We start from the raw sequence: 21451 nt of genomic DNA, 5'->3' as shown, positions 1-21451 counted from the left end.
ATGAGTTGCAATTCTACAATTCTTTGCATCTACCTTGGAAACATGGAGCCCCATAGCACAATTCAAACTAATCTTACTATTTTAGAGCAATTTTCCTCCCTTGGGAATCAAGCAGGTGGAATACCCAAATTAGTAATGATCATTTGATATCAATACTAGATTATATCTAAATATATGTCCTAGACTTGCACGTACAGGGCACAATTTTAAAATCTGCAGATACTCAAAATTTGTAAGTATTGTGATCTGAGGAGGATACAAATAAACCTCAAGAAAACATATTTAGGTTTGTTTAATGAACAGATATGTGGCAGATTAAATTAAATGCAGAGAAATGTGAAGTATCAATTTTGGTAGGAAGAATGAGGAGACACAACATAAAATAGAGGAATCAATTCTGAAGTGCGAAATGGAGCCAGAGTAACTGGGGAGATCTGTACATAAATCATTGAATATGGCAAGGCAGGTTGAGAACGCAGTTAATAAAACATGCAACATCCTGGATATTATAAATTGGAGCATAATAGTCAATAGGGCTCAAAGTGGACAGAGGGAAGCACAGTGGCACAGTGGTTAGCACTGCTGCCTCACAGCGCCGGGGACTCGGGTTTGATTCTGGCCTTGGGTCACTGTCTGTGTGGAGTTTGCACATTCTCCCCGTGTCTGCGTGGGTTTCCTCCAGGTGCCCCGGTTTCCTCTCACAGTCTAAAGATGTGCAGGTTACGTGGATTGGCCATTCTAAATTGCCCCTTTGGTCCAAAGGTGGGTTACGGAGGCGTGGACCTAGGTAGATTTGATAGGCCAAATGGTCTCCTTCTGCACTTCTACGGATTCTGGTACAAAAGCAAGGAGGTTATGATAAACCTGTATAAAACACTAGTTTGGCCACAGTTTGAGTATTGTGTCCAGTTCTGGGCACCACACTTTAGATGGATTTGAAGGCGTTAGATAGGGTGCAAAAAAGATTCACAAGAATGGTTCTGGGGATATGGAGCCTCAGTTACATGGTTAAATTGGAGAAGCTGGGCCTGTACTATTTGGGTGAAGAGAAAATTTAATAGAGGTGCTCAAAATCAGGAGGAGTGGATGGGGGGGGGGGGGGGGACTGGTCATTGGCAGAACCATTGAGATCCAGAGGGCACAGATTTAACGTGCTTAGCAACAGATTAAATAGCGACGTGAGGAAAAACATTTTTACACAGCAATGCCGAAGAATGTGGTGGTGGCAGATTCAATTCGGGCCTTCAAAGGAGAATTGGATCATTATGTAAAAATAAACATAGAACATAGAACAGTACAGCACAGAACAGGCCCTTCGGCCCTCGATGTTGTGCCGAACAATGATCACCCTACTTAAACCCACGTAACCCGTATACCCATAACCCAACAATCCCCCATTAACCTTACACTACGTGCAATTTAGCATGGCCAATCCACCTGACCCGCACATCTTTGGACTGTGGGAGGAAACCGGAGCACCCGGAGGAAACCCACGCACACACGGGGAGGACGTGCAGACTCCACACAGACAGTGACCCAGCCGAGAATCGAACCTGGGACCCTGGAGCTGTGAAGCATTGATGCTAACCACCATGCTACCGTGAGGCCCGAAGTTGCAGTCCTACAGGGAAAAAGCTAGGGTTAGGTGAGTTGCTCTGGACAGCCACCATGGATACCACAGACCAAATGGCCTCCATCTGCGCTGTAACTAATCAGTAATTCTATGATTAGACCCAAAGCACTTAGGAACATAAGTACCTTCAACATAATTTGTTGAAGTAGCTAACTACACCCGCACTCTCAGTATTACAATGCTGCAATGATTCTCTGATCTGCACTTCGTGCAAGCATGGCTCCCTATTGGGAGTGGGGAGCAGCGGCATAGACATTCCCCAGCACACTTTGTTCCCAAGCCAACCTTCTTAATTTACTCAATTCACAATCAGAAAACTATTAAAGCATAATATACTAACAGGGGATGCAATCCAGAATTGATGACAACTTGTTTTGATCACAGACCTGATATGTCCTGTCCCGGAGGTGGTTAGCTGTTCGTCATTTTCTGGCGAGAAGGTGACCCGATAAACATCCTGCGAAAAGGCTTTCGAGCGCAGCACTATTTTTTCCTGCTTCCAATTCCAGATGGTGAGCATGTAATCTGGATAACCCCCCACACTGGCCAGCAGATTACCTGATGCATTAAAGTCAGCAAAAGCATAAGACTGCTCGGTTCCTCCTGGGAAGGAAGAATACACAGAATGATTGTTCCCCGCAGTAATCTTATTCATCATAACAAGGGAACCCGTGCTCAGTATATTTTTTGCAATTTAGCAGTAGCCACCTATCTCTCACATTGTAGGCACGTACTTTATCAGATGCTAATCAACCTTAAGAGGAGTAAATACTAGTTACTGACTACTGACTGCCATAGGACCTTGAGCCAAAGTATACTTAAATTTTCAGAGTACCCTGAAAAGACAATTAAAGTTTGAACAATCTGCTTACTTGAGTTTTTTTCAATTTTTCCAATTAAGGGGCAATTTAGTGTGGTCAATCCACCAACCCTGCACATCTTTAGGTTGTGAGGATGAGACCCATGCAGACAGGGGGGAATGTGCAAACTCCACATGGACAGACACCTGGGACTGGACATATTAGCGATCGGCAGCAAGGTTTTGTGAAGGGGTGGTCATATCTCACTAACTTGATTGAGTTTTTTGAGGAAGTGACGAAAATGATTGATGAAGAAAGTGCAGTAGGTTTTATCTACATGGACTTCAATAAAGCCTTTGCCAAGGTTCCTCATGGCAGACTGGTACAAAAGGCGAAGTCACAGGGGATAGAGCTGGCAAGATCGGTACAGAACTGGCTTAATCATAGAAGACAGAGGGTCGCAGTAGAAGGGTGTTTTTCTGAGTGGAAGGCTATGACTAGTGGTGTTCCGCAGGATCAGTGCTTGGACCTTTGTTGTTCGTGGTACATATAAATGATTTGGAGAAAAATGTAGCTGGTCTAATTAGTACGTTTGCACAAAAATTGGTGGTGTTGTAGATAGTGAAGAGGATTGTCAGAGGATACAGCAGGATATAAATCGGTTGGAGACTTGGGCGGAGAAATGGCAGATGGAGTTTAATCCGGACAAATGTGAGGCAATGCATTTTGGAAGGTATAATACAGGTACTAATCAGAGAGTAAATGGCAGAACTCTTAGGAATATTGACAGGCAGAGAGATCTGGGCGTACAGGTCCACAGATCATTGAAAGTGGCAACGCAGGTGGATAAGGCAGTCAAGAAGGCATACGGTATGTTTGTCTCCATCAGTCAGGGCTTTGAGTATACAAATTAGCAAGTCATGCTGCAGCTGTACAGAACCTTGGTTAGACCACATTTGGAATATTGCATACAATTCAGGTCGCCACACTACCTGAAGGATGTGGATGCTTTTGAGAGGGTATAGAAGATGTTTACCAGAATGTTGCCTGGTCTGGAGGGTATTAGTTATCAGGGGATCGAAAACTAGAGGGCATTGGTTTAAAGTGAGAGGGGAGAGATACAAAAGGGTCCAGAGGGACAATTTATTCACACAGAGGGTGGTGAGTGTCTGGAGCGAGCTGCCAGAGGCAGTGGTAGAGGCGGTACAATTTTGTCTTTAAAAAAGCATTGTAGCCACCTGGGTTGGCCACTTCCCGACTTTAAAATGGAGGTCCGCTAAGAATGCAGGGAGAAATGGCCAAACGCAAGAAAACAAGCAGGTGCAAAATCTCCTGTATATTAGAACTTGCAGAAACCCAGACAGCACTGAAACTAACAACCATCTACATATTGATGAGCGATCCCCGGGAACAATTGGTAACATTAAGAGTAATCAAGACCAAATCAGACTCCTCGGCGCCAGCAGGAACCAAGACAAAGGAAGGCCAACGGACATTTAAGAAACGCCTAGCGATCAGGGAACAGCTCCAGTATTGGAGAAATCGATAGAAGCGATTGGAACTTAGTCCAATCAATTGGAACCAGATACCGGGTGTGCCCAAAAGGGCGCAAAGCCCCTGGGGACTATAAAATAGAGTCCCCAAGTTCAGCTCGCTCTCTTGGCAGGTCTTCTTGGCTGCTCTCAAAGAACTCTTGACCGTGACTCTCAACTCGGAGAGACCTGCCCAGCAGCTGCACCAACCAAGTAAGTGTCCAGTCAACTCACGCTACGAGATAGGCGCTCCTAACCCTTAGTCCATACCAGCTGGAAGCCTGCAGACTCAGGATCGAACGAGAGGCCATTGTTCCCTGACCTAGTGGGTCCCTTTTCCAAAGCTAAGTATTGGCCTTCTAGTGTTAGAAATAGTGAGTAGTATTTTATACATGAGTAGCGATTGACTGTATATAATAAATGTGTTTTGATCTGAACCTTGCTAACTGGTGTATTGAGTTATTGATCAGCACTTGAACTTGAACCTCGTGGTGGTATCATAAAGATACCTGGCGACTCTAGAGCAAGGTGATTAAACAGAGCAAATTAAGTGTAAAGCACACTTAGCACAACGAGCAACAGCATTTAGATAGTTATATGGGTAATATGGGTATAAGAGGGATATGGCCCAAATGTGGGGAATTAGGACTAGCTTAGTGATTAAAAACTGGGCAGCATGGACAAGTTGGGCCGAAGGGCCTGTTTCCATGCTGTAAACCTCAATGACTCTTATGACAGAAACATAGAAAATAGGAGGCCATTCATCCCTTCTAGCCTGCGTCACTATTCATTATGATCATCGCTGACCATCCAATTCAATAGCCTAATCCCACTTACCCCCACATCCTTTGTTCTCCTTCGCCCTCAGTACTATATCTAACTGCTTCTTGAAAACATGCAATGTTTTGACCTCAACTACTTCCTGCGATAACGGATTCCACAGGCCGACCACTCTCTGGGTGAAGAAATTTCTACCCATCTCGGCCTTAAGTGGTTTACCCTGTATCCTCAGACTGTGACCCCGGGTTCTGGACACCCACCATCACAAATATCCTTCCTGCATCTACCCTGTCTAGTCCTGTTATAATTTTATAGGTTTCCCTGCTCCTGTAATTCTTTAATTCCTTTAATTCTTTGAGGAAGTGACAAAGTTAATTGATGAGGGAAGGGCTGTAGATGTCATATACATGGAGTTCAGTAAGGCGTTTGATAAAGTTTCCCATGGCAGGTTGATGGAAAAAGTGATGCCATATGGGGTTCAGGGTGTACTAGCTAGATGGATAAAGAACTGGCTGGGCAACAGGAGACAGAGAGTATTGGTGCAACAGAGTGTCTCAAAATGGAGAAGGGTGACTAGTGGTGTTCCACAGGGATCCATGCTCGGACCACTGTTGTTTGTGATATATATAAATGATCTGGAGGAAGGTATAGGTGGTCTCATTAGCAAGTTTGCAGATGATACTAAGATTGGTGGAGTTGCAGATAGCGAGGAGGACTGTCAGAGAATACAGCAAAATATAGATAGATTGGAGAGTTGGGCAGAGAAATGGCAGATGGAGTTCAATCCAGGCAAATGCGAGGTGATGCATTTTGGAAGATCAAATTCAAGAGCGGACTATATGGTCAATGGAAGAGTCCTGGGGAAAATTGATGTACAGAGTGATCTGGGAGTTCAGGTCCATTGTACCCTAAAGGTGGCAACGCAGGTCAATAGAGTGGTCAAGAAGGCATACAGCATGCTTGCCTTCATCGGACGGGGTATTGAGTACAAGAGTCGGCAGGTCATGTTACAGTTGTATAGGACTTTGGTTAGGCCACATTTGGAATACTGCATGCAGTTCTGGTCGCCACATTACCAGAAGGATGTGGATGCTTTAGAGAGGGTGCAGAGGAGGTTCACCAGGATGTTGCCTGGTATGGAGGGTGCTAGCTATGAAGAAAGGTTGAGTAGATTAGGATTGTTTTCGTTGAAAAGACGGAGGTTGAGGGGGGACCTGATTGAGGTCTACAAAATTATGAGAGGTATGGACAGGGTGGATAGCAACAAGCTTTTTCCAAGATTGGGGGTGGCAATTACAAGGGGTCACGATTTCAAGGTGAGAGGGGGAAAGTTTAAGGGAGATGTGCGTGGAAAGCTTTTTGCGCAGAGGGTGGTGGGTGCCTGGAACGCTTTGCCAGCGGAGATGGTAGAGGCGGGCACGATAGCATCATTTAAGATGCATCTAGACAGATATATGAACGGGCGGGGAACAGAGGGAAGTAGACCTTGGAAAATAGGAGACAGGTTTAGATAAAGGATCTGGATCGGTGCAGGCTGAGAGGGCCGAAGGGCCTGTTCCTGTGCTGTAGTTTTCTTTGTTCTTTGTCCTCGAATCCTCTTGCTATGAAGGCCAACATACCATTTGCCTGCTTGCTGCACCTGCATGCTTACCTTCACTGATTGCCTTCAGTGACTGGTGGTCACTCAGGTCTCGTTGCACAATCCTTTTCTCCTAATTTATGGTCATTCAGATAATAGGCTGTCTTCTTGTTTTTGCTACCAAAATGGATAACCTCGCATTTCTCCAAATTAAGCTGCATCAGCCATTCATTCGTCCAATCACTCAACTTATCTAAACTTGTCAAAATCATGGAATTAGCAGTGCACTGGCTCTTGAAATGAGCACCCCACGAAAGCCCACACCTCCATCCTATCCCCGTAAACCAGTAACAGTGGTTAGCACTGTTGCTTCACAGCATCAGGGTCCCAGATTTGATTTCTGCCGTGGGACACTGTCTGTGCGGAGTCTGCACGTTCTCCCCGTGTCTGCGTGGGTTTCTTCCAGGTGCTCCGGGTTCTTCCCCCCCCACCCACCACCACCAAGTCCCAAAAGACGGGCTGTTAGGTAATTTGGACATTCTGAATTCTCCTGCCGTGTACCCGAACAGGTGCCGGAATGTGGTGACTAGGGGCTTTTCACAGTAACTTCATTGCAGTGTTAATGGAAACCTACTTGTGACAATAAAGATTATTATGATTATTATAACATTTTTGGATACTTAAGGGCAATTTAGCATGGCCAATCCACCTAACCTGAACATCTTTGGACTGTGGGAGGAAACCGGCAGCGCGGTGAGCTGTGGCGATGGGGCAGCACGGTGAGCTGTGGCGATGGGGCAGCACGGTGAGCTGTGGCGATGGGGCAGCATGGTGAGCTGTGGCAATGTGCCGTGCGGTTGTCTATGGCAAATAGGGTCGCGAGGAGGTAGCACACCGAGTATTGTCGAGGGGATTGCATGGTGGACTGTGGCCAAGTGCTATCACGGTGGGCTGTAGCCAAGGGATATCACAGTGGGCTGTAGCCAAGGGGTATCACAGTGGGCTGTGGCCAAGGGGTATCACGGTGGGCTGTGGTGATAGACAACATAATGGAGAGGAGCCACCAATGACGATAGGCTATATTTGTGCTCATGTGCAGGGAGAATATGAACCTCAGAACCATCCTTCCTATCTCCTCTCCCCAATCCTTGTGGTTAGCTCAAACTGAGCAACAACCGCATATCTTATTTTAAATAAATTTCGAGTACCCAATTTTTTTTTTCCAATTCAGGAACTATTTTAGCATGGCCAATCCACCTACCCTGCACATCTTTTTGGGTTGTGGGGGTGAGGGGAGAAAAGGGGAGATTGTGCAAACTCCAGACAGACAGTGACCCAGGGCCAGGATCGAACCTGGGTCCTCGCCGCCATGAGGCAGCAGTGCTAACCACTGTGCCGCTGTGCCACCTTGCTGCCCACAACTGCATGTCTTTGAAAATTGCCCTTAACGAAGGAAAATTTCCCCAAGATGCTTCACAGGCATGGACAAGGTGTGACACCAACTAGATAAGGAATGAGCAGGGGAAGGAGGAGGGAGACGCCAGGAAGTGGAGATGTTACACGAGGGAATTCCAGAACTTAGAGGGCAGGCAGATATATATATGGCCAAAGGTGGACTGCTAGAATAGATAGATGTGCAAATGACCAGTACTGGCCTCACTGGATGGCACTAATAGAATCATATAATTTACAGTGTAGAAGGAGGACATTTGTCCCATCGAGTCTGCACCGGCTCTTGGAAAGAACACCCGACCGAAGCCCACACCTCCACCCTATCCCCATAACCCAGGAACCCCACCCAACACTAAGGGCAATTTAGTATGGCCAATCCACCTAACCTGCACATCTTTGGACTGTGGGAGGAAACCAGAGTACCCGGAGGAAACTCACAAACACACGGGGAGAACATGCAGACTCCGCATAGTGACCCAAGCCGGGAATCGAATCTGGGACCATGGAGCTGTGAAGCAATTGTGCTAACCACTATGCTACCGCAGTGCATAGGGTACTCACCTCGCATGATTCTGTATGGTTTCAGGGAAGGATATTCGTAAATAATTATGTTGGGATTAGTGCCCTTTTCACCGACAGCAAAATAGTTTCCGCTTGGATGAACCTATAAAGGTGAACAATAAAACAGGAATTAGCCACATAAACTGGGTGAATAAAAGTACCTGCCAAACGGCTACGGTAGAGAGTTTTCTTGTGTTTGTCTTTCTTGTTCCATTTCGCACAATAAAGAGAGACTTGCTCTCAAGAGAGGACAATGCTAGGAGAAGAATCGATTCAAGCTGTAAAGAGAATGTAGAACATTAGAAAAAGTAATTCAGACTATCGAAAGTCATCCCTCCTCTCCCATTATATTATCCAATTTTGTGTTGAACAATCCTAAAATGACAATCCAGACCCCATTTGTTGATGCAGGCCCTCTGTAAGAGCAGTTCATCTCCAGCCAACCGTCCTCCTTTTCCCCGTAGCCCTGCACAGTTTCCTTTGTGCCACAACTGAACCTACCTCCTCAATCCCACTCCCAGGCAGCATTCCAGATCTCACCACTGCTATGCGTGAAGTTTTTCCTCATGTCACCGTTGCTTCTTTAGCCAATTACCTTAAATCTGGTAAAGGCTGGAGATGGAGGCGGAATATCGGACTGTGTTGCCCAGTGTCGTTTTGTTTTTCCTCCTGTCTCCATTCCATCCTAATTTGAGCTTGGAAAATTCCAGCGACAGTATTTAAAGGTGAAAGCACCACTGTGTGGAGGAAGCTATATTACCATTCAAGTATCAAGATCTCTGTGTCATCGGAGTGTATCTTTAAGAAATGGGGGGGGGGGGGGTTATCAAATAGCTGCAGTGATGTCATTGTGTGGGTGGAGCAGGAATGTGATTCTGTCTTTTACTTTCACTTTGAGCTAGCAGCTGCAGTGTGTCTTAGTTTAGTTTTCAGTTGAAAACTGTATTCAGACTACAAGGATGTTGGAGTCTCTCTCTCTACATGTTAAAAAGATGTTCAGATCATTGATAATTTAAAAGTGATACCTGCTTTCTGTAGAGATTTCAAACCTGCTGTCTTTGTTAAAAAGGGTCTTTGTGACTTATGGATGTTGTTAAGGAAGTTATTAAGGGTTACCTATAGAGGATTGTATCTGTGGGGATTATCAGTGTTGGGAGTTGATAAACTGTTTACTGGGTGTTTATAAAGTATTAACTGAATTCAGAGAATAAACATTGTTTTATTTTAAACATATTTTAGCTCTCTGTTGCATCACACCTGTAAAGTGGGCCCTTGTGCTCCCCATAACCAAAATCTATTTAAAGTTGTGGGTCAGGTGAACTCTATGATATACTTTGGTATTCTCTAAACCCTGGCCCATTATAAATTGGGGGCTCATCAGGGATAAAAGTCTATCTTTCGTGATTGGGTTGGCTTAGTGAAAGTAAAGACAGTGAGGGATGAGAATATTTGCATTTGCTTTTCAGGTGTGGTATTCCAGTTTAAGTAGCGAGTGTGTTGTGGACAATGGCTCTTTCTTTTTTTTTAAAACAGACAATTGTATTGAGGTATTTTTGGCATTGTAAACAGTAACAATATGCATTAGTGTGCAGATACCAATTACAAAAAACATAGTGCAAATAACAGTACCACTCTCACAGATAGACCCGCCGATTCTTCCCCCCTACTCTACACTATTCTACCCCCCCTGCTGACGATTAGTTCTCCGCAAAGAAGTCAATGAATGATTGCCACCTCCGAGCGAACCCCGATAGTGATCCTCGTAAGGCGAACTTGATTTTTTCCAAGCCGAGAAAGCTTGCCATGTCCGACAGCCATACTTCAGTCTTTGGGGGCTTTGAGTCCCTCCAGGCCAACAGTATTTGTTGCCGGGCTATCAGGGAAGCAAAGGCCACAATGTCGGCCTCTATCCCCTCCTGTACTCCCGGGTCTTCCGACACCCCAAAAATCGCCACCTCTGGACTCATCGCCACCCTTGTTTTCAGTACCCGGGATATGACGTCCGCAAATCCCTGCCAGTATCCCCTGAGTTTTGGATACGCCCAGAACATGTGGACATGGTTCGCTGGTCCTCCCCCACATCTAGCACACTTGTCCTCCAGCCCAAAGAATGTGCTCATCCGGGCCACCGTCGTGTGGACCCGGTGAACCACCTTGAACTGAATCAGACCAAGCCTGGCACATGTTGCGGTTCCATTTACCTTCCTCAGAGCGTCTGCCCATACGCCTCCCTCCAACTCCCCACCAAGCTCATCCTCCCACTTAAGTTTCAGTTCCTCGGTCCCTGTGTCCTCTGCTCCCATAAGCTCCTTATAAATATCTGAGACTCTCCCCTCTCCTACCTCACCCCTGGAAATTACCCTGTCCTGGATCCCCCTTGGTGGAAGGCGTGGAAAGGACGGGACCTGTCTACGTACGAAATCCCGCACCTGCAAGTACCGAAAGTCATTCCCCCTCGCCAGCCCGAACTTCTCCTCCAGCGCCCTCATGTTCGTGAAGCTCCCTTCCAGGAACAAGTCGCCCATCCTTCCCACCCCCGCCCTCCGCCACGCTCGAAACCCGCCATCCATCTTCCCCGGGACAAATCGGTGGTTGTCACATATTGGGGACCAGACCGACGCTTCTACTTCCCCCGCATGCTTCCTCCATTGGCCCCAAATCCGCAAAGCCGCCACCACTACAGGGCTGGTGGAGTTCCTGGCCGGCGGGAATGGCAGGGGAGCCGTGACCAGGGCTGTCAAGCTGGTGCCCCTGCATGAAGCAGCCTCCACCCGCTCCCAAACCGACCCCGTGCCCATCCATTTCCTTATCATGGCTATGTTAGCTGCCCAGTAGTAGTTGCTGAGGTTTGGCAACGCCAGCCCCCCCTCGCTACGGTTCCATTCCAGCATCCCCCTCTTTACCCACGGGGACTTTCCCGCCCAAACAAATCCCAGGATGATTTTATTGATTCTTTTAAAGAAGGACCACGGAATGAAAACAGGGTGACACTGAAAAATAAACAGGAATCTCGGGAGGATCGTCATCTTCACCGTCTGTACTCTCCCCGCTAGTGACAGCGGGAGTGCATCCCACTTCCAAAACTCGCTTCTCATTTGCTCCACCAGCCTGGACAAGTTCAACCTATGCATCTTCACTCAGTCGCGCGCCACTTGTATTCCTAGATACCTAAAACTTTCCCCAACCAGCCTAAATGGTAGCTCCCTCAGCCTATTCTCCTGACCCCTCGCCTGCACCACAAACATCTCGCTTTTTGCCATATTCAACTTGTAGTCCGAAAACCTGCCAAACTCCCCTAGGATTTCCATAATCCCGTCCATCCCTGCCGCTGGATCTGACACATACAAAAGCAGGTCGCCCACGTAGAGAGAGACCTTGTGCTCTATCCTCCCCCTGACCATTCCCTTCCATCCCCTTGCTGCTCTCAGAGAAATTTCCAGCGGTTCTATGGCCATCGCAAACAGCCGTGGAGAGAGGGGGCATCACTGTCTTGTCTCGCGGTGTAGTCTAAAATACTCAGATGTCGTCCTGTTCGTCCTTACACTAGCCTCCAGGGCCTGATATAGCAGTTTAACCCAGTCCACGAAGCCCTCTCCAAACCCAAACCGTCCCAGCACCTCCCATAAATAGTCCCACTCCACCCGGTCAAAAGCCTTTTCGGCATCCATTGCCACCACTACCTCCACCTCTCTGCCCTCCGGGGGCATCATAATCACATTGAGTAGCCTTCTTAGATTGACTACTAGCTGCCTGCTCTTAACAAACGCCGTTTGGTCCTCCACAATCACATCCGTTACGCAGTCTTCAATTCTGGACGCCAGGATCTTGGCCAGCAGTTTAGCATCTACATTAATCAGGGAGATTGGCCTATAGGACCCACAGACCTCCGGATCCTTATCCCGTTTTAATATCAGCGAGATGGTGGCTTGTGACATCGTCGGGGGCAACACCCCATTGTCCCTCGCCTCGTTAAACACCCTAACCAGCACCAGCCCCAGTATACCCGCAAACTTTTTGTAGAACTCCACTGGATACCCATCCAGTCTGGGGCTTTACCCGACTGCATGGCCTTCAGGCCCCCCATTACTTCTTCAGCTCTAATCGGGGACCCCAGCCCCTCTACCATCCCCCTACCCACCTTTGGGAAGGTCAGCCCATTTCAGAAGCGCCTCATCCCCTCCGGCCCCATGGGGGGTTCCGAGGTATACAGCTTACTGTAAAAGTCCCTGAATATCCTGTTCAGTCCTGCCAGGTCTCCCACCCGGTTCCCTGCCCCGTCCACTACCGTCCCTATCTCCCTGGCCGCCTCCCTCTTCCTAAGTTGCTGTGCAAGCATTCTGTTGGCTTTCTCCCCATACTCATACTCCGCTCATATTGCCAGAAAAAGTAGTAATATGTGGAATTCAGGGTGAGAAGAGTAGTGTTCCATTATATAAGGTAAGGTTGGAAAGTCCAGTGAAGAGTGGTGAAGTGGTAGTAGGAGTAATAGAGACACTATCTTGTCCAGGAATACAGTTTATCTTGGGTAATGATATAGCTGGATCACAGGTGGGAGTGATGCCTACTGTGGTTGATAAGCCCGTGGAAAATCAGACAACTGATGTTTGAAGGACGAATATCCTGGGATTTTACGGATTGTGCAGCAACAAGGTCGCAAAGTCACAAGTTAAGACAAGAAGAGAAATCAAAGAGTGAAGATGAAGTTGAAGTGCAATTATAAGAAACGATTTTTGATCAGATGGTTGGAAAAGAGCAAGAATAGGTGGAGGATGAGGCGGGTAATTTTAGTTCAGGAAAATTGGCAGAGTTACAAGATAAAGGTATAGAAATAAAACGGATGTATCAGAAAGAATACACGGAAGAGGAATCTGAGTGTATACCAGAGTGTTACTACTGTAAAAGTGATGTCTTGATGAGAAAATGGAGACCTTAACATATGCAGGCAGATGAAAAGGGGGCAGAAGTTCATCAAGTGGTATTGCCGGCAGGGTATAGAAAGGAGATGCTACAAGTAACACATGAGGTACCAGTGGGAGGTCACTTGGGAGTAAGGAAAAGGCAAGCTAAATTACAAAAACATTTTTATTGGCCTGGACTACATAAAGATATAGTTAAATGTTGTCAATCATATCACACATGTCACGTGATAGGTAAACTTCAAGCAGTGATAAAACCAGCGCCCTTAATAGCTATTCCAGCATTTGAGGAACCTTTTACAAGGGTACTAATTGATTGCATAGGACCGCTTCCTAAAACAAAAAGTGGGAATCAATAACTTTTGACTATAATGTATGTGTCTACTAGGTTTCCAGAAGCCATTCCAGTACGCAATATTACAGCTAAAAAGATTGGGGAGGGGGTACTTAAATTCTTTTCTAGATATGGACTACCCACAGAAATACAATTGGTCAAGATGAGAAAATGGAGACCTTTACATATGCAGGCGGATGAAAAGTGTGCAGAAGTTCATCAAGTAGTATTACCAGTGGGGTACAGAAAGGAGGTGTTGCGAGTTGCACATGAGGTACCAGTGGGAGGTTATTTGGGAATAAGGAAAACTCAAGCTAAAATCCAGAAACATTTTTATTGGCCTGGACTACATAAAGATGTCGTTAAATTTTGTCAATCAAGTCACACATGTCAATTGATAGGGAAACCTCAAGCAGTGATAAAACCTGCACTCTTAATACCCATTCCAGCATTTGAGGAACCTTTTACAAGGGTCCTAATTGATTGTGTAGGACCGCTTCCTAAAACAAAAAATGGAATCAATATCTTTTGATTATAATGAATGTATCTACTAGGTTACCAGAGGCCATCCCAGTACGTAATATTGCAGCTGAAAAGATTGTGGAGGAGTTAGTTAAATTCTTTACTAGATATGGACTACCCACAGAAATACAATAGGATCAAGGATCAAATTTTACCTCAAGGTTATTCAAAGAAGTTATGGATAGCTTATGAATAAAACAATTTAAATCAACTGCGTACCATCCAGAATTGCAGGGAGCATTAGAAAGGTGGCATCAGACATTAAAGACAATGTTGAGGGCTCATTGTCAAGATCATCCAGAGGATTGGGATAAAGGAATTCCATTCGTACTGTTTGCGATTAGGGATGCACCTAATGAGTCAACCAAATTCAGTCCTTTTGAACTAATTTTGATCATGAGGTAAGAGAATTAATTAAGGAAAATTGGTGAGTGAGCAGTCGGAACTTACATTATTGGATTACGTGTCAAATTTTAGGGAATGATTAAATAGAGCAGGGGAATTGGCGAGACAACATTTGAAGGTTACACAAAATGTGAGGAAGCGGGTAGATGACAAGAAAGCAAAAGTTTGTAGTTTTGCCAGTGGACATAAAGTTTTAGTTTTTTTATCTGTGCTATGTGAACCTTTAAAAGCAAGGTTTTGTGGACCTTATCAGATTGAAAGGACATTAAGTGAGGTGAATTATGTGGAAAGAACGTCGGATAGAAGGAAAACTCACCAAGTGTATCATGTGAATATGCTTAAAAGGTACTTTGAAAGGGAAGGAGAGCAAAGGAGGAAGTTTTAATGATTCTAACTCAAAGTAAAGAACCAAATCCAGATGACTTTGAATTTGACATACCTCAAATTAAATTGGAAAACGACGATATTCTGAAAAATTGGGATAGATTGTTGAATTACCTTCCAGAGGAAAAACAAACTGACCTGAAAGAGTTATTGATATCACATGGGCAAGTTTGTGGAGATAAGTTGGGAAGTATTAAAATGGCTATACATGATGTAGATGTGGGAAATGCTGTTCCAATTAAACAACATCCATACAGACTTAATCCTTTAAAATAGCACAGGTTAACAAAGAAATTGAAAGTATGCTTAAAAATGGCATAATTAAGTGGGTTGCAGCCAATGGAGCTCACCCATAGTGATGGTACCGAAACCGGACGGTACCCAACGATTGTGTGTGGACTATAGAAAGGTTAATGCAGTTAAAAGAACAGACTTTTATCCTACCCCACGCTTGGAGGATTGCATTGAGGAAGTGGGACAATGAACTTGTATTTCCAAACTGGATTTACTTCAAAGTTACTGGCAAGTACCTTTATCCGAAAGGGCGAAGGAGATTTCAGATTTTTGTGATGGTATATACCAATACCAATTCAAAGTTATGCCATTTGGCATGAAAATCGCCCCAGCCATATTTCAACGGTTAACTAACAAAGTCGGTTCAGGATTACCCAATTGTGTGGTGTACATCGGCGATCCAGTAATTTTCAGTCAGACATTTAAAGCATCTGATGCAGTTATTCGATCAACATCAGGAGGAGGGTTTGGTGATAAACCTAGCCAAAAGTGAATTTGGAAAAGCCCAAGTCACTTTCCTTGGTCATACAATCAGACAGGATCGAATGGTCCCACGTGAGGTGAAAACAAAAGTTATTGGGGAGTTTCCAAAACCCTCGATGAAGGGAAATAATGCGATTTCTTGGCATGAGGGGATTTTACCGGAAATTTGTGCAGAATTTTAGCAGTGTGGTCGCTCCACTGACGGATTTGTTGAAGAAACGTTGAAAATTTCAGTGGACAGCGGAGTGTCAACAGGCATTTGAAGGCCTAAAGGCTGTGATAAGCAATGCTCCTGTGTTGGAGAATTACAAGGTGCTCTGTGATCGGATTGAACTAAAGTATCTGACCTGAAGAAAAATGTCGAGGCGCAGAGAAATGTATGGATCGTGCAGAGAACTTCTTGCCCAAAGAGACTGTCAATCAAGAGGGATTCCAGTTGCAGGAAGAAGAACTAAAATGGACTATGTTATTATAAATGTTTGCGTGTTTTGTTTTGTTAAAAAAAAGGTATATTTACCGTCAATATTTCTTAAAGGAAAGTGAAAAGGTGAAAAAGAAACCATCTTTAATTGATTTTTGTTTTCTTGGGGGGGGGGGGTTGTCATGGGAGTGTACCTTTAAGAAATGGGTGTTTATCAAATAGCTGCAGTGATGTCATTGTGTGGGTGGAGCTGGAGTGTGATTCTGTCTTTTACTTTTGTTTTGAGCTGGCAGCTGCAGTCTGTCTTAGTTTCATTTTCAGTTGAAAACTATTCAGACTACAAGGATGTTGGAGTCTCTCTCTCTGCATGTTAAAAAGGTGTTCAGATTACTTTATAATTTAAAAGTGATACCTGCTTTCTGTAGAGATTTCAAACCTGCTGTCTTTGTTAAAAAGGGTCTTTGTGACTTGTGGATGTTGTTAGGAAAGTTATTAAGGGTTACCTATAGAGGATTGTATCTGTGGGGATTATCAGTGTTGGGAGTTGATAAACTGTTTACTGGGTGTTTATAAAGTGTTAACTGAATTCAGAGAATAAACATTGTTTTGTTTTAAACATCCATCACATCTGTAAAGTGGGCCCTTGTGCTCCCCATAACCAAAATCTATTTAAAGTTGTGGGTCAGATGAACTCCATGATATACTTTGTGTTCTTCTGTACAATATTTCTGTAGATTCACATGTAATGAGCTGAATTTCTAATCATCCAAGGGGAGAACATTTCTGATGAAAGGACATTGGCCTGAAACATTAACTCTGTTTCTTTTCGTACAGATGCTGGCGAGCTGCTAAGCCTTTCCAATTTTATTACATATTTCCAGCAACTGCAATTTTTTGCTCTTTGATTCAGCAATATTCTCTGCTTTCGTTACAATCACTGTGAAGCAGGCCAAGGTTGACGTGGAGTGGACCAGGATCACAGTGAGGTAGTTCTGAACAAGTATCATATTCGACTCAAAACCTTGGGCGGGATTCTCTGATCCTGAGGATAAGAGTTGTCGCTGTCGTAAACGCTGTCGCGTTTCACGACGGCGTCAACAGGCCCCCAGGATCAGCAATGCCGAGCCCCTCAGTAGGCCAGCACAGCACTCCAGCTGCCGATACCGGTGTCAAATGGGCACCAAGGATCCGCATGCGCGCTGCGACCGGCACCAATGCGTACATGCACATTGCGTGCATGCGCGGTGGTTTCCTTCTCCGCGTCGGCCCTGACGCAACATGGCGTCGGGCTACAGAGGCCCGCACGGAGCAAAAGAGGCCTCCAGCCAGAGAGGTCGGCCGCCGATCGGTAGGCCCCAATCGTGGGCCAGGCCACAGCGGAGCCCCCCCCTGGGGTCGGACCCCCCCTCCTCCCCAACAGGCTGTCCCTGGATGGATGCACGCCGACGTCCCGCCGGGTAAGACCACACATGGACGGCCCATCCTGGGTGGAGAATGGCCGGGTGGGGGGGGCCACATAGAGCGGCCCCCGACCAGCCGCGCTCCGACCTCGCTAGCACCAATGGCGCCGATTCTCCGCTCTCCAGAGAATCGGCAGACCAACACTGGGGCAGCGTTGTGCAATTCGCGCCTGGCCTGGCGATTCTCCAGCCCGGCCTGTGCTGCGAGAATCCCGCTCCTTATGTTTTTTGAGTTTTGTGGCTAGCACAGACCCAATGAGTTAAATGGCCTCTTTCTGTGCCGTGTAGCTTCTATGATGATTCTATACTTAACTCTGTTTCTCTCTGCATAGATGCTGCCTGACCTGCTGAGTATTTCCAGTACCAGCTTTACTTCATAAGAGCATAAGACATAGGAGCAGAATTAGGCAATTTGGCCCATCGAGTCTACTCCGCCATTCAATCATCGCTGATATTTTTCTCATCTCCTGCCGACTCCCCATTACCCCTGATCCCCTTATTGATCAAGAATTTATCTATCGCTGTCTTAAAGACACTCAGTGATTTGGCCTTCACAGTCTGCTCCAGGGAAAGAGTTCCAAAGATTCACCACCACATGGCTGAAAAAATTCCTCCTCATCTCAGTTTTAAAGAATCATCCCTTCAGTCTGAGGCTGTGCCCTCGGGTTCTAATTCTCCTACTAGTGAAAACATCCTCTCCATGTCCACTCTATCTCGGCCTCTCAGTATCCGGTGAGTTTCAATAAGATCTCCCCTCGTCCTTCTAAACTCCAACAAGTACAGACCAAGAGTCCTCAACCGCTCCTCAATTGACAAGCTCCTCATTCCAGTGGTCAGGGGTAATTTTCATAAACCTCCCTGTAATGAGTGAGGTATATGTTCCACTTGGATCAATAACATTTAAATTTTCCAGTTTGTTAAGAATTCTCAACCATCTTTCCCTGAGTGTACTCAGTATCTGAATCATATCTCATGAATCAGTAATCGGTCGCATTTTTTACAATTTCATTTTGGTTAAGGAGGGTAACCTGTGGAAAATATCAGGTGCCAAAGAAGTCCTGAACGGTAACCTGTTAAAGCAATAACATGACCCTTTCCAAGGCCAGCACATCCTTCCTTAGATATGGGTCCAAAACTGCTCACAATACTCGAAATGCAGATTTCCAGCATCTGCAGTATTGTATCTCACTGTGAAGCAGGTCAGGACAACTGTGAAGCAGGCTGTCTCTGGTCTATTATTAAAGACCTGCCTCAACACCAGGACTTGTTCCAAAATGACCAACTAAGTAAACTTTTCCATTCAGAGAAAACCTTGTTTACTCTTACCCAAATCTGTATGTTCTAAACAGCCCAAATCTGTATGTTCTAAACAGCCAAACAGGAAACACAGGCTGACACTCCCCCCCCAACACCACTGCAATTGTGTTTCTTTTTCCTCATCTATTCATCCCCATGGCAACTTCAAATCACATGGGCATTTCTTGGAGCCTAATCATAGAGGTCTATAGCACAGAAAAGGCCCTATGGTCCATTGCATCTGTGCTGGCCAAAAACAACCACTTAACTATTCTAATCCCATTTTCCAGCACTTGGCCCATAGCCTTGTATGTCTTGGCATCGAAAATACACATTTAAATACCTCTTAAATATTATGAGGGTCTCTGCCTCCATCACTCTTTCAGGCAGTGGAATCCAGATTCCCACCACTCTCTGCATGAAAAGTTTTACCTCATATCCCTTCTAAACCTCCTGTCCCTTACCTTAAATCTATGTCCCCCTGGTTATTGATCCCCCACCAAGGGGAAAAGTTTCTTCCTGTCTCCTCTATCTATGCCCCTCATAATTTTATACATCTCAATCATATAATGTCAAAATCAGGAAACAATTAACCCTCTTTCAGAATACTCCCCAGTCTACATTGGTCTTAAAGGGGACATTGCACAAAAATAAAATTGACTTTTCCAAATGCACATAGGTTATCACAATATTTAAGTGACATCAGCAGAAAATAATTGAAAAACTGGTGACTTTTATTCTTATAGTAGTAAATTTTAATACCTCATAAATAGAGGAATGGGAGGGAATCTTTGCCCCTGGAGTGCACATTCTGTTCCATGTGAGAACACGAGACTACTTCCCTTGTCCTGGATAAAATTATAGGAAGGACATCTTGTCGGTTGCACAAGCTCTGGATTTCAGAGCTTTAAGGTGCATCCGATCATATGCATCTCCCACTCCAACCTATATTTGGTTTTGAATACGAATGAAAGTGATACATCATCTGGGGAGTGCAGCAGCCAAGTCCACAGAACTAGGGATGGCTCAGTTATATAGGGGGCACAAAGAAGACTGAAAGAGCAATCGATCATGATAGGAGATTCAATAGTCAGAGACACAGGCAAGTGTTCTGCAGCCACAGACGTGAATTCAGGATCCGCATAGATTTGGCTCAATTAAACAAGTCAGTTGAACAAGTCAGTTGAGTGCGAGATCCAGCAGATGGCATCAGTGGATGGAAGTCCCCTCAAACTGGTAAAAAGAACCCTTTTCACAAAATTGGATGCTAAAAGCAGCTTCCGGCAGTTGCGCCTGGACAATGAATCAAGATTGTTAATGACATTTATCATTCCATTTGGTCGTTATTGTTTTAACAGGTTACCATTCAGAACTAATTTGGCACCTGATATTTTCCAAAGGTTACCCTCCTTAACCAAAATGAAACTGTAAAAAATGCCACTGATTTCCGACTAAGGCTAGTGAGGGAAAGAATCAGACAGCTGCAGATGCATTGGCTGCAGCAAATCGGAATTCTTAACAAACTGGAAAATTTAAATGTTATTGATAATGGTGGAACATATACCTCATTACAAACTACCAGCCACTGAGAAAAGATGACAAGAGACTAAGCTAGCACAACACGATGATGATAAGTACATGGAAATAAGAGTATTGCTAAACTGGATAGATGGCCAGAATACACTTCAAATATTCCTGTACTTCGCCAACAAGGGAACCATATTACCATAATAAATATATCAGCATCATCACCGAGTTAGTTTTCAATGATGTGGAGATGCCATCATTGGACTGGGGTGAGCACTGTAAGAAGTCTTACAACACCAGGTTAAAGTCCAACAGGTTTGATTCGATTCACTAGCTTTCGGCGCGCATTCATCTGAGGAAGGAGCTGCGCTCTCAAAGCTAGTGATTCAAAACAAATCTGTTGGACTTTAACCTGGTATTGTAAAACCTCTTATTTAGTTTTCAATGACAGGCTAATTATCTCAAAATCTAGGCATTCGACAAAGAACCCACCAAGGTCATTTGTGAATAGTGAAATGCAAAGCAAGAGCCCCCAACAGTAAGTTTTGTGGTCAGCCATCAGTAACTCCATTGACGCATTAATCACAATTTACCTTAAGTGTTCAGTGCATAGCCAACAGCAGAACAGACAACTTGCACCCACCTATCTTTCCTACAAGGCGATGCGAGGACCCCAGAATGGATTAATTGAGTTTTCGAGTTTAAAGGAGAAGTTACCATTGTTACTGATTATTATTCCAGATGGTTTGAAGTGACCAGGCCACACAACTTCAATGCGGAGACAGTCATTGCATCATTGAAAAAAATATTCTTAACATATAGCCTCCCAGATGTAGTGGTATCAGACAATGGTCCTCGGTTTACAACAAATTATTACTTAACTTTGCACAAGAATATGGGTTCATGCATGTGACTCATTCATCTAGCTTTCCAATCAAACCAAGAAGCAAAAAAGTTTGAACAATCTGTTACGGGAGAGGTGTTTTCAGAACCCCAAAATGTATCATGGAGTTCAACCAACCCCCACCTTTAATGGATTGTTGCTTTTGAAGCACACGGTTTGTTCCCCAGG

At 45.0% G+C, this 21451-nt stretch overlaps 1 protein-coding gene across 1 annotated transcript in view; it reads right to left on the bottom strand.

Moving 5' to 3' along the window:
- The window catches only part of LOC119969120 (cilia- and flagella-associated protein 44), a 338226-nt gene that overhangs the window by 286049 nt on the left and 30726 nt on the right, over nucleotides 1-21451 (bottom strand). The window contains exons 4-5 of the mRNA XM_038802337.1: nucleotides 8338-8440; nucleotides 2020-2236 (exon numbers count right to left, since the gene is read on the bottom strand). Coding sequence (XP_038658265.1) covers nucleotides 2020-2236; nucleotides 8338-8440 — 320 coding nt within the window. The remainder of the gene's footprint in view (nucleotides 1-2019; nucleotides 2237-8337; nucleotides 8441-21451) is intronic.

This window comes from Scyliorhinus canicula, chromosome 7, assembly GCF_902713615.1.
Source record: "Scyliorhinus canicula chromosome 7, sScyCan1.1, whole genome shotgun sequence".
Taxonomy (NCBI): domain Eukaryota; kingdom Metazoa; phylum Chordata; class Chondrichthyes; order Carcharhiniformes; family Scyliorhinidae; genus Scyliorhinus; species Scyliorhinus canicula.
Note: the sequence above shows the minus strand (reverse complement) of the source record. Positions and strands in the feature narration are given on the sequence as shown.